Source organism: Molothrus aeneus, chromosome 3 (genome assembly GCF_037042795.1).
Source record: "Molothrus aeneus isolate 106 chromosome 3, BPBGC_Maene_1.0, whole genome shotgun sequence".
Taxonomy (NCBI): domain Eukaryota; kingdom Metazoa; phylum Chordata; class Aves; order Passeriformes; family Icteridae; genus Molothrus; species Molothrus aeneus.
In genome coordinates, this window is record NC_089648.1 from 98,329,212 (window position 1) to 98,341,216 (window position 12,005).

The 12,005-nt window shown below is 39.0% G+C and overlaps 1 protein-coding gene across 1 annotated transcript in view; it reads left to right on the top strand.

Annotated features, from left to right (window-relative positions):
* Positions 1 to 573: 573 nt before the first annotated feature.
* LGSN (lengsin, lens protein with glutamine synthetase domain) overlaps positions 574 to 12,005 on the top strand; it is a 61,861-nt gene continuing 50,429 nt past the window's right edge. Inside the window, exon 1 of the mRNA XM_066545915.1 lies at positions 574 to 687. Within this exon, the coding sequence (XP_066402012.1) occupies positions 574 to 687 (114 nt within the window). The remainder of the gene's footprint in view (positions 688 to 12,005) is intronic.

Genomic DNA, 12,005 nt, shown 5'->3' on the forward strand with positions numbered 1-12,005 from the left:
ATATTCTTAGAGAGAATAAGAAATAAGATTAAAATATGTTATTTCCTATTTTATAGATGCATCAGCCTACTAAAAATTTTCATAGCAAAATTAACACCTTTTGCAGATGCACTTCAGTTCTAAGTAACAAGTAATAGCAAAACTAGAAAAAACAACTGAATTAAGAAAATGTGTTCAGAACATTTAGTGGTATGCTGGTCTTGCAACTTTGTGCAAAGTAAGCAGTTATCTCCTGAAAGGGCAGAAATGGATAGCTGGAGTGAAAACCTTTTACAATATTTCAGCTAAATAAATCCATTATTTCGAGTACAGAAGAAGTGTTAAGTGGCATTTGAGTCAATCTAAACCTCAGAAATCTGTCAACGTGCAAACACTACAAATGAAAACATTATTTTGTCTCATTTATTTGTTTGCTTTGTTGTGAGAAAGCTGTAATTTCAAAAGATTAATTTGTAGTCTGTCTGATTGTGTAGCAGGCTATTGAATTTAAGTATCATTAGCTTAGAATTTGCCCTGTGGAACTGGTGAATACAGTCATTTATAGACAATTAGCTGCTTGCTGCTGTCTTTCAAATGCTGATTACCATGAAATCTAACCCCCATACCATGTCTGTGCAAGCAGTTCCTGCCATCCTCCCACTGCTGCCTATTCTTCTGGACCTCAGATTTCATAGACCCATTTCAGCAGTAAGTAAAAAAATTGACATTGATGCTAAACTTAGAGCAATTTGGTGCCTGAATTACAACAATGCTGTGCAATAAGCACAAAGTGGCAGAAAGAATCCCAGTCACGTCTCAGACTATCTGGAATTTAACAAGTATCAAGAGATCGTCTCTTCCCAATATATTTAGCAATAAAAACTTGCTAAACTATTATTAAACAGCCTTATTTGTTCTATTCTCATGGAATCTTGTAGGTGTTGATTTGTCAGTGTTGAAACCATCTAAATTTGATCAATCTCAAATCCCTTCAGTGTCTGTATCTGGTTTATCTTCTGTGATATCTGAACAGCTAGTAATGGTTTCTGCAGAGCAAAATACACCTCAGAATCCACATGTCCTGCAATCTGCCTGTCTTCCAAGCAAGACTATTTAACAACATTGAAGAAAAACAGTTATATTCCACAAAATAATTATTACCATACTTTCTCACAATAGTCAAGGAGAAAGCACACTCTAATGAAAACCACGCAGAAAAACAAAAATGGGCTACACAGCCCCTTTTATGGAAAAAATAAATTGTTGATTATTAGCAAGAAGTCTCAGTAGTACTGTCTTTTCTGAACTAGTTATGTGGCCTCACCTTGAATACTGTGTGCAGTTTTGGTTGCTGCAATATAAGAAAGTTGTTAAATTATTGGAGAGTCACCATCCAAAGGTGGTGACCACTGACAGGACCCAAGGGAATGGCCTGAAGTTGTGTCAGGAAAGATTTAAGTCAGATCCTAGAAAAAGGTTCTTCACCCAGGGGGTGGTTGGGCACTGGAGCAGGTTCCCCAGGGCTGTGGTCACAGCACCAGCCTGACAGAGTCCAAGAAGTGTTTGGACAATGCTCTGAGGCACAAGGTGTGAGTCTTGGGGATGGTGCTCTGCAGGGCCAGGAGTTGGACTCAATGATCCTTGTGGGTCTCTTCTATCTCATTCTGTGATTCTATGATTGGTTTTCAATAGTTTCTAAGTCCTTCACTATGTTTAGGAGGCATCCAATAAACTAAGCATTAGTAATAAAGCTGTGAAAGAATCTCTGCTTCTTTTTCCTTTTCCTGCCTACCCTATCACCTTCCCTTAGCTATTCAACAGCACAATGCCTTCTTATCTATTAGGAAATCACATACTAAAAGAATAGGCAAAACTCCAGTTCAGCCTCATCACTCAAAGTAATAAAGTCTACTACCATGGGCTCCATTCATATTCCCTCCACTAATACCTATCTTGTCACTTGCTATGTTCTAGATTGGAGCTCTTCCATGGAAAGGAGAAATGATCTGAAATTTTCATTCCCTACACTACGTAAAATTAGACAAGGGCCCCAGTCCTGAAAACTGGTTAGGTGCAGGTAATCATCCTGAATAATATCAATAATTTTTGGAAAATTACTCTTCTGTTACATTACTGAGGGTTTACAGAAGCTCATCCTAAGATCTTGCATACAAGACTGCCAGTGCCAACCTTACACACAAAGCTGTCAGTGCAGGCCTTGTGATGTACTCCAATCCATGTGTCCTGCTAATGAAGAGGGCTGAACTGTACTGAACTAATGGGCTTTTCACTCAGAGTTTTATTTGTGAGCATGGTTTTTGGGTGGAATCATCTCATTTCTGGGAATCAGACCGACCCCATCATACGAATCAGCCATCAAATCAGCCAGACAAAAGCTTCTACTCAGTGCCAGAATTGAGACATCAAACCAGTATTTTCATCACTAGCTTGCAACCACTATCCAATCACTATCTAGCCACTAATATAAAGTCCAACTATGACTTTAAAAAAAATTTCTCATTTTAGAATATGAGTGAAGTTCATGCTTCCAACAAAAAAAGACTTGAATTCTTGTGTTGAAGAAGAACTTTGTTAGATCTGTCTAGCTTACTGATGTGTCTCTGACAGTGCCTACTAGTAGATATTTTGAGAAAGACAAGGACATAATTAATTTTTCCTAAGTTTCACCAGTCTGAAGCTTTGGGAGTTTCAGAACAGAGATCTTGCATTAATTCATCCATTAATTTTGTCTAATTTCTTTTTGAGCCTATATATTTCTGGCATCCATAATGTCCTGTAGCAATGAGTATTACAGTTTTATTATGTGTTGCATGAAAAGATACTTCCTTTTGCTCTGAACCAGTTGCCTGGTAATTTCATTGTGTTCCACCTTGTCTTCATGGTATGGGAAACAATAAATAGCTATTCCCTATTCACCCTCTCTATGCCTTTAACAGTTTCTGTATGCGTCTCTCTAATTTCATAATTTTTTCTTTCACAATTATCTCAAATTTCTCCATTTTTTCCCATAAATCTTAGTTTATTTAATTCCAAGTCTCAAATTATAGTTATTTTTTGATTTTACTGTATCTCTTTGGGGTATGATCACAGAACCTTGTTTCCATTTGATTCTTTACTGGTTTCATAATAGTTCTTGATATTCTATCTTTTGCTTTGATCATTTTTTAACATTGAAAATATGTTTTCAGAGAACTTTACACAATATCTACTTCCAGGATCACCTTCCTCATGGTCATTTGAGGTCTAGTATTTATAAATTTAAGTTTGTAACCTTATGGTTTGTTCTCCTTCACAATGATAGGTATGGATTTGCTTTCATGAATGATGAATTTTATTTGCCCCTCTATCATGTATATATGGGAGCAAATAAGACCATTTTGAAAATTGTCCTTGTTATTTCCAGTGCTGATTCTTGTAATTTTGTTCCATTTGGAGATTTTTTCCTCACTTTTTATTTCTTAACCAGATCATTTAAGAATATATTTAATATCATATGTCTAAACACAGATACCTGAGGGATGCTTCTGGCACCTTCCTTCTCTATGAAAAACCTGCCATTTCTTTCTAGTATTAGTTGCTTGTTCTTTGACCAGTAACCGTGAGAGGAACCTTCCTTCTTCTCCTGACACTGAACTTTTTTAAAAGAGCCTTTGTGACAGAATCTCTTGAAAAGCTTCTTGAAAAATCTAATTCATTGAGGAGATTAAATACTGATTCATTAAGATCATTATTGTTCATGATAATAGAAGTAATTTATAGTTCTAGATAAGGGGTAGAATTCAGCCACTTCTGAAAAGTCCTGACTTGAAACCAGCCAGACTCTAATCTGTCATGGAGAAAAGCTTAAGGAAGTAGCAGAAAGCTGGTTTTTGAGTATCTCTAAGTAATGTATTCAGCTGATTGCTTGTCTGTGGTTCAGTGGGCTAAGCAACCCTGTAGGTGATTAACATGGGAGGATGAAAGATGGGAAATGTATTTTTTAAAATCATTATACAGATAGGAAACGTCTAGAGATTTACAGTAATTACCAATTTTGAGAACTTGGATATCACTGTAACCAGAGCTAAATGTCAGTATGTGCATCACTGCAACTGTCTTGGTTATTAACAGAAGTTTCCTAAGATTGATCAGCTTCATAGAAAGCTACCCTAAAAAAGGGCTCTTTAAACTTATGGGAAGCTAGGCTGATTGAGATTCTGATTAACGCCTTCACATTTTCTTGGGCACCAGAACTACAGTTTCTGTGTTTTATATCCTTGGCTCCACAAGATACTGTGTTTACCCAACAGAGATACTTTTTATTCCTGTAGGCCTCTCTTGATCTCTTATTGCTCTTTACCTTATGGGGTAGACATACTGGTGCACATGGATAAAAGTAGCCCATTTGGGATCATGGGATAACAGACAAGGAGAGATGACACAAAATGTGAACGTATGTTTTCTGCACATTAACTGCAGGAAATGGGTACCAAGTGTGTCTTGGCTTCACTGTGCAAAAACAGCATGCTTGATTCACACTGGGAAAAATTTTGGAGACCTGTAAGTATTCACATATATTGTTCTCTCAGAAAAGCATCCAGAATTCCAGAAGTTTTTACAGTGGAATATTTTCTAACCCAGTTACATGCACAAGCATCTCAGCAGTCAGTCTGCAATAGTTTGAATCTAAAACTGAGTAACTTTTGCCCTTGTACTTGTTACTGATATTTTTAGAGTATGCAAGCTGACTTTAGGGATACCTGGATTCTTAAATATCATCTGACATCCATGACTGTGCTGGCCTGGACTCTGTAGAGCTATGCCTTTGACCTCCTTATATTTATTTCTGGGACCAGTAAATCCCAAGATTTAAACTACACTTTATCCTTCCCCTGCCAAAAGTAACTATAATAGAGCCTAAGGTATCAAAGAGTCCAAAAGCCTTAATTTGCCTGGAATTTTCCTCCTGCTGTGAGAAGCAGTGCTATAAGCTCCCTGCCCTTCAGGCAGGTATAGATGCTATGGACAGCTGAGACCCACTTAGCCTGTGGATGATTTGTGGGAATAAGGCCAACACATATAGGAGCACAAGAACAGAAAGTAAGTAAAGGTCCCAACAAAAATAGTCAGAATTTTTCCATCTCAGATTTCAGGGAAGGTATAATTATTAAATATTTTATTCATATTCTTTATAATAATTGTTATTTTTTCAGTTATTGCAGAGGTGATGCTACAGTATGTCTACAAGATGTGCAAATCCCAGGAAAGGATAATTTCTATCTGCTCTGATGCAGTCTGCTTTCAGCCCGCTGTGGACAGTGGTATGAGCAACAAATTATTCTGCTCATTCCTTTTCTGGAAATAAAGCATTTGGAGAATGAAAACCATTCCACCAGGCTGTAAAGACTGAAGACAATAGAGATCTTGACCCCATGAGTAATAATTAGATTGTGCACTGGCAGAAGAGTGACCAGAATTTTGAAGTGTTTCTATGATGACTGTTGATAGTGGAGCATCATAGATAATACATGTAAAACATATATTATGTTTTAATAATGTTTTAATGTATTATGTTTTCCTCTGGAAAAGTGTCAGTGCTTAGAGCTCTGGTTGCTCTCTTGTTTGCGCAGAAGAGTGTTTATGCCTACTTTGTCACATTCCCTCATGCATTAGTGTTTTGTGGCCAGATCACTATGTTCTTCTGTGTACAATGACAACTAGAGCAAGAATGATGGCAAGTACTCTTTTTATCAAGTTAGTCCATTGTTTGGTGCTCAAGGTACAATCCAAAATTATTTGGGCTTGAATTTCCTCAACTGAAGGATGATGCTGAGGTTGCATTTCTACCTTGCTAAAAGAAATGTGGCAAGGTAGAAAGAAATGTGAACATCAAATTGATGTTCATGCATAAAATTTGAAGGATAGATTTGTGTCCTCAGTTTTCATTTGTTTTGAATATAAGCCTCACTGCCTAGTTTTTTTTAAAATGTGGCTTTTAAAACAAGTAATCCCTGGGTAAGTCTTAGCTTTGTTCTCTGGGGACAGATGAACTCAACTACTGGTTTAAGAAAGGAATCAAATCTCCAAAAAAGAGACCAGACTGCCTTTTATTTTTTAAAAAAATGGTTCCTTTTGGCTGACTTTAGAAAATTTCTTTTTAGCATACATTGGGGTTGGGAGTGATTTCATTTTCTCTAGTTCTACCTTTTTCTATAGGATATTTACAAATTAAGGGTATATAGCAGACCAGATATTTACTGTGATGATCAGATAATTTAGGCAGGACACTTATGTTTATCTTCTGTAAATGTTAAAGGTTTGTGACTAATATAAATTTCCTCTCCCAGATTTTCAGATGTGTAGAATTTGAGAGTATCTCAGAGATATCTGTGTTCCCAGTTCATCTCAGAAGAGCAGAGTATCTCCTGTAAAATTCACATTCCTTGGCTGCTTCTCTTCAGAAAAAGCAGAACCTGTATACATTTTCCATTACTGCAAAACACTACCTTAGCCAGTCAGCAGTGGGGACATTGAGTAATGCCAGATCAGATCCTAGGGCAATAAAGACTTTTTTTTTTGTTTTAAATGCAGTGACAGGAATTCTTATTACTAGAAATTTTTTTTGATGGAAAAGAAATAAAACAAAAATTATGCAAGTTGAATTTTCTACTGAATAGAAACAGTGTTCCAGAAATATCACTGGAAATAAACATCCAGAGGAGGTTTCTGACAACTAGGTATGATTCTCAACTGAAGAATCAAAACAAAAAGATGCAGGTTCATTTGGCTGCCTTTTGTTAACATACAATTTGACTTCCTTTGTCTTTTCTTTTCCATTTTCCCCCACAACTTACTGTATTTGATATACTGTATTTATTATAGTGCCTTGTGCTATGTTTAAAGAACTTCTGCTGAGGTAAAAGATTGTTTTCTATTTTATACTTGCACAGCCCCAGCAGCATAGACCTTAGCTGAAACATCTATAAGGGATAGATAATGATAGTTTAATACATGGCAAGATAAGAAATTATGTCCGGTGTTGATAGATGTAGTACTAAGATATAGAATAGTCATTTAGAAGGCTTTCAAGATAGATGAAATGTAATATCAGATAAAACTTTCTACTGTCAAACAAGTAAGATTTTTTTGATAACACTGATACTGGTATAGCCCTGGGACTGATTTTTTCACTTGTAAGAAAACTGCAATAGAATGACTTGTAATAAGTGTTGCTGCTGCTTCATGGTGAGACATGTCAGGGCATGAATTGACTTTAATGGCTCTGATCAGCCTTCCCTGGGACCCTCACCCTTCTCCCAGGGACCCCTGCCCTTTATTTCTCCTGAGCCTGAACTGTGGAGCAGGTGTGCCTGTCTCCTGTAGGTGTCCGGGATGGACCCTGATGCTCCTGCCTGAGCACCCTGGGTGGCCCCTGGGCCTGGTCCATCTCGTGCTGTGGCTGTTGAGGGTCCCTGCTCCCACAGGGCTGTGTCTACTCATGGGGTGCTCCCTGTGCTGGGGCCATCCCGGGCTCCCAACTGACCTCTCTGCATTGGCTGTGTCCCAATGCATCTGACCACAGGTTTCAGGTCTCTCTGTAGCTGGAACTGGTAATTTCAAGGACAAATTTTTTCCAGAATTGAAAAAAAAAAAAAAAAAGGCAAAATAAAAAATAGCCCTGCAGAGATTATAGTCTTTTCATAGTTAAAAAGAAAAAAAACCCCAAGAGTGGGCATGTTTTATTCACACAATGCTTAAATGCCACTTTTTACTGACTAATTCTTTGCTTTGCATAATCTAATACTATCATGTTGAAACATTAGATTAAAAAAAAAAAAGATATGTCCACCTGAAAGGAAAAAAGTAGTTAAAAAAGTGTAATAAAATGAGTCAAGCAGTGTTCTGCAGAGCTCAGTGTATGCTGTCCAGGGATGTGGCTATGGCAGAAGCATTTATAAAAGCAGTTCAGTATCCAGGTCTGGATGATGAGGAAAGCTGCTCTAAAGTAATTTCTTTGACCACCAGAAACAGTGGTGTTTCTTCAGCACTGTTTTGCTTTTCTCTAAGCCGTTTCTGCGTCAGTAACTCTGGCTGCTTTGTTCTGCCATAAACCCTGGAGTGCACTGTGCCTGATGGGGTCATGTGTGTGCAGGGGATTTAGAAAATGATACCCCAACTTTGCACCACCATTTAAATCCTGGAAGGAAAGTTCCTTGTGCCATATACTGTCACAGACCATGACTATGACCACATGTGGTCCCATTTGCTTTAATAAAACACGAAAAAAATATTTAGAAAACTCTCAGGTATGGGAGACGATTGTTTAGCAAAAAAAAAAGAAAAGTTTTCTTTCCTGACCTCAGGAAGGTACTCAAAACACATTCCAATACAAATCTTTTGCCTGCAGAAAGCTCAGATTCTTTGGATGAGGAACTTAAATTATGTGAAAGGCATCAATCAGGCTGTGGGAAAATGTCTCTTTTGAACCTGTCTCAGCTGAAGCCATTAATGGCCCCAAATGTGCTATTTAATTCTCTATTTAATTCTCTATGACTTGGCTGCCAAAACACCTGTGCATTCAATTTCTAATATAATTTCAAACAAGACTGACAAAATAGTCCATGACAGAGGTGATACCAGCCCAAACATCTTTGCCTGAAGTCAACTGGGGATTGCTCACAGGTTTCACCAACAGCCTCCTACAGACTGACTGACAGACAGACAGACAGACGACCAGCCTGGGACTGGCAATGTTTTCAACCATATAACAAAAGATCACTACTGTCTAATTTATTATATTTGTAATGCTACCTTTTCACTGTCATGTACTTTGTGACCTAAATTACAATATGTATGTTTGAGGTGTGGTGTAATATTGTGGAATACAAATGTACTTTCCTGTGATCCCTAGCAAATTAGGTGGTGACGAGTATTCAGATTCTCACTAACAGCAGTTCTGAATTTACAGCTTAACAGATGTGTCAAGCAGAAAAATAAGCTACATCAAAGTAGAACATTAAACAACCGTTATCTTGCAATTTGATTTAAGTAAATTTTAACTGCCAATTGCTCATCCTCCAGATTTCTCAGTGTCCCATTTCTGGTGAAATGTATGAACATGACTCCTAATTTAAGATGGCTAGTTGGGGAACGATTATTTTTACCTCCTTTTTCCTTATGTGTATATAAATACTTGATACGTATAAATACATACCAGATGCTTTTACATACAAAACTAGAATATTTGATTGTCTTTATTGTGTTCCACTTGTGTTTATAAAGAATAAAATATCAGGACAGATATAAAATCTTCCACACGTTTCACCAATGAAAATTTAATCTGATTTATCGCCTGCAGAAGGATTTGGATAGACTGGGTTGATGTACCAAGATGAACAGTATGAGGTGCAATAAGACCAAGTACTGGGTCCTGCACTTGTGTCAAAACAACCCCAAGCATCACTGCAGGCTGGGGGCAGAGTGGCTGGAAAGCTGCCCAGCAGAAAACCCCTGGAATGCTGATCAACAGCAGCTGAACATGAGCCAGGGTGTGCCCAGGTGGCCAAAAAGGCCAATGGCATCCTGGCCTGTATCAATAACAGAGTGGCCAGCAGGTCCAGTGAAGAGACTGTCCCTCTGTTCTTGGCACCAGCACTGATGAGGTCACACCAAAAGTGCTGTGTCCAATTCTGGGCTTCTCACTGAAAGAAAGACAGAGGGGGTGGAGCGAGCCCAGAGAAAAGAAAAGGAGCACAAGTCCTGTGAGAAGCAGCTGAGGGAGTTTGGGTTGTTTAGCCTGGCGGAGAGGAGGCTCAGGGAAGACCTTTCTGTTCTCTACAACTGCCTGAAAGGAGGTCGTAGCCAGGTGGGGGGTCAGCCTCTTCTGCCAGGCAGCCAGCAATAGGACAAGAGAAAACGGACCCAAGCTCTGCCAGGGGAATTCAGGTTGGCCATCAGGAAGAATTTTTTCATTGAGGGTTGTCTTAGGTTACAATGTCAGATGTACCCAAAGGTAAATATTCTATCACCATCTCCATAAGCTGTTAAAACCAGGTGGGGCATTGTTCCCTATCTCCTGCTTAACTCGTCCTTGGTAACTCTGGGGGATATCTTCTATCAATGGGCCGGCTGTTAAAACCAGGTGGAGCAGTGTTCTTTATCTCTTCCATGACCCATCCTCCCTCCAGGGAGATATCTTCTGTTAATGGGCCATTGATTGTCACTGCATGGCTGATGAAAATTACATCACCCAGTTGTGAGATGTTCTGCCTAGGGGAAGGAGCCAAGCATTTCTACCTGGATATAATCTGAGATTTAGAACACCACAGCAGCCTTATCCAGTGAATTCCCAGAGTACAAGAGCCTCAAAACCACCACTGGACCTGTAGAGGAAGATCAAACCCTTCTACAGGATCACTGCTTCAACAGAACTATATCTGTCACTCTTGGAGGACTGCAGCCACCATTTAATCAGACTGCTACCAACACCCTGACCAACAGGGTGTCAGGTTATACTCTGTCAGTGTTTCTATATTATTGCATTTATTTTAATTTCCCTATTAAATTGTATTTCTGACTTGGGATCTCCCACTGGTTTGCTTTCAAACTACTACAAGGGTGACCACAAATGTTGGAACAGGCTGCCCAAGGAGGTGGACACTATCCCATGGGGTGCTCAAGAAATACCTGGGCAAGGCACTTAGTGCTATGGTTGAGTTGAAAAGGTGGTGTTTGCTCAAAGGTCTGACTTGATGATCATGGTGGTCTTTTCCAACTTTAATGATTCTATAGCTTTAAGATTCTGATTCTATGATTTCTTAAAAATTCTTCCTTTAAGTCAGATGGCACTCCTGCAAGATGCCAGTCACCCTCCTGCCAAGGTCAGCAACCTACACAAATAAAGCCTCAAAAGATAAGCTACAAAATTCTAATCAATCAACAGAGCAGACAATTTTTTTCTAAGTTTCTTTTCCTTGTAGTCTAATTGAGAATCGATTGGTGTTTTAGACTTTTTTACAGTGGACAGAAAAGACCACTCTTGATTTGTTGCCACATCATACTGTTGCTAAATATCTTAGATGGGTGGTTTTTACTTTGCCACTACAGTGGACCCATCACTGAGGAGTCAAGCTCTGGCAATTTTACATTGTGCCTGTTATGTGAGCCAGAGTTGCTTTTTACCTCTGAAGAAAAGTTAGAGTTTCCTAAGATCTAAAAACTATTTTCAGCAAGATGGACACAAGGCACAGCTTGGTCATCTGCACTACACTTTGTTTAGAGGCTGAAACTTTGTCATGGACTTATTACAGGCAGGAACATCACCTTGGAATTTCCCAGCCCTGAGTTGCATTTGAAGAAATACTTGCCATTGTTCAGCAGCTAGGGAATTAGAGCACTTGCCCAAGAAATGCAAGACCTTGGCCATCACCTTTGTTCTGGGAGATGATGAACCCACATCTTCCTTGTCTCAGAGTCTGGGGAAGCACCAAGCTGGCAGATAATAGTGTAGATGAAGTTGGATCAATGCCAAAAAGAATGCAAAAAATTCATAGACCTAGGAAGACAAAAAGATATGTGAAATGAGAAAATGTGTATTCCCAATACTGTCTGTGCTTTTTATCCCATGTCCCTTAAGTGGGTATTGTAGAACTCGGATCAGGGACTGGGAAAGCACTGCTGCAGATGTGTGGGCCCTCGTGTTTGCCCTCCCAGGCTACTGCACTCTGTAAGGCACCAAATGTGGACAAACTTGATATACACAAGGCCTGAGGGTCCTGTTTGTGTCCAGCAGCTGTAATATTTCTTGCAGGTGAGGGAAACTAAGTAGCATGAGTCACTTCTGGTCCAGGCACATTCAGCCCCAAAATCCAGATTATAGATGGGTGGGATCGATTTTGGCCACCCTGACTCTGGTGAGCTTGAATTTGTCCATGAACTGTTGTATTTCACAAACTATGCATCATAGTGCTGGTCTTCATTGAACCCCATTGGGAAAATGTTGTGAAAACAGATGTTAATAATGCAGT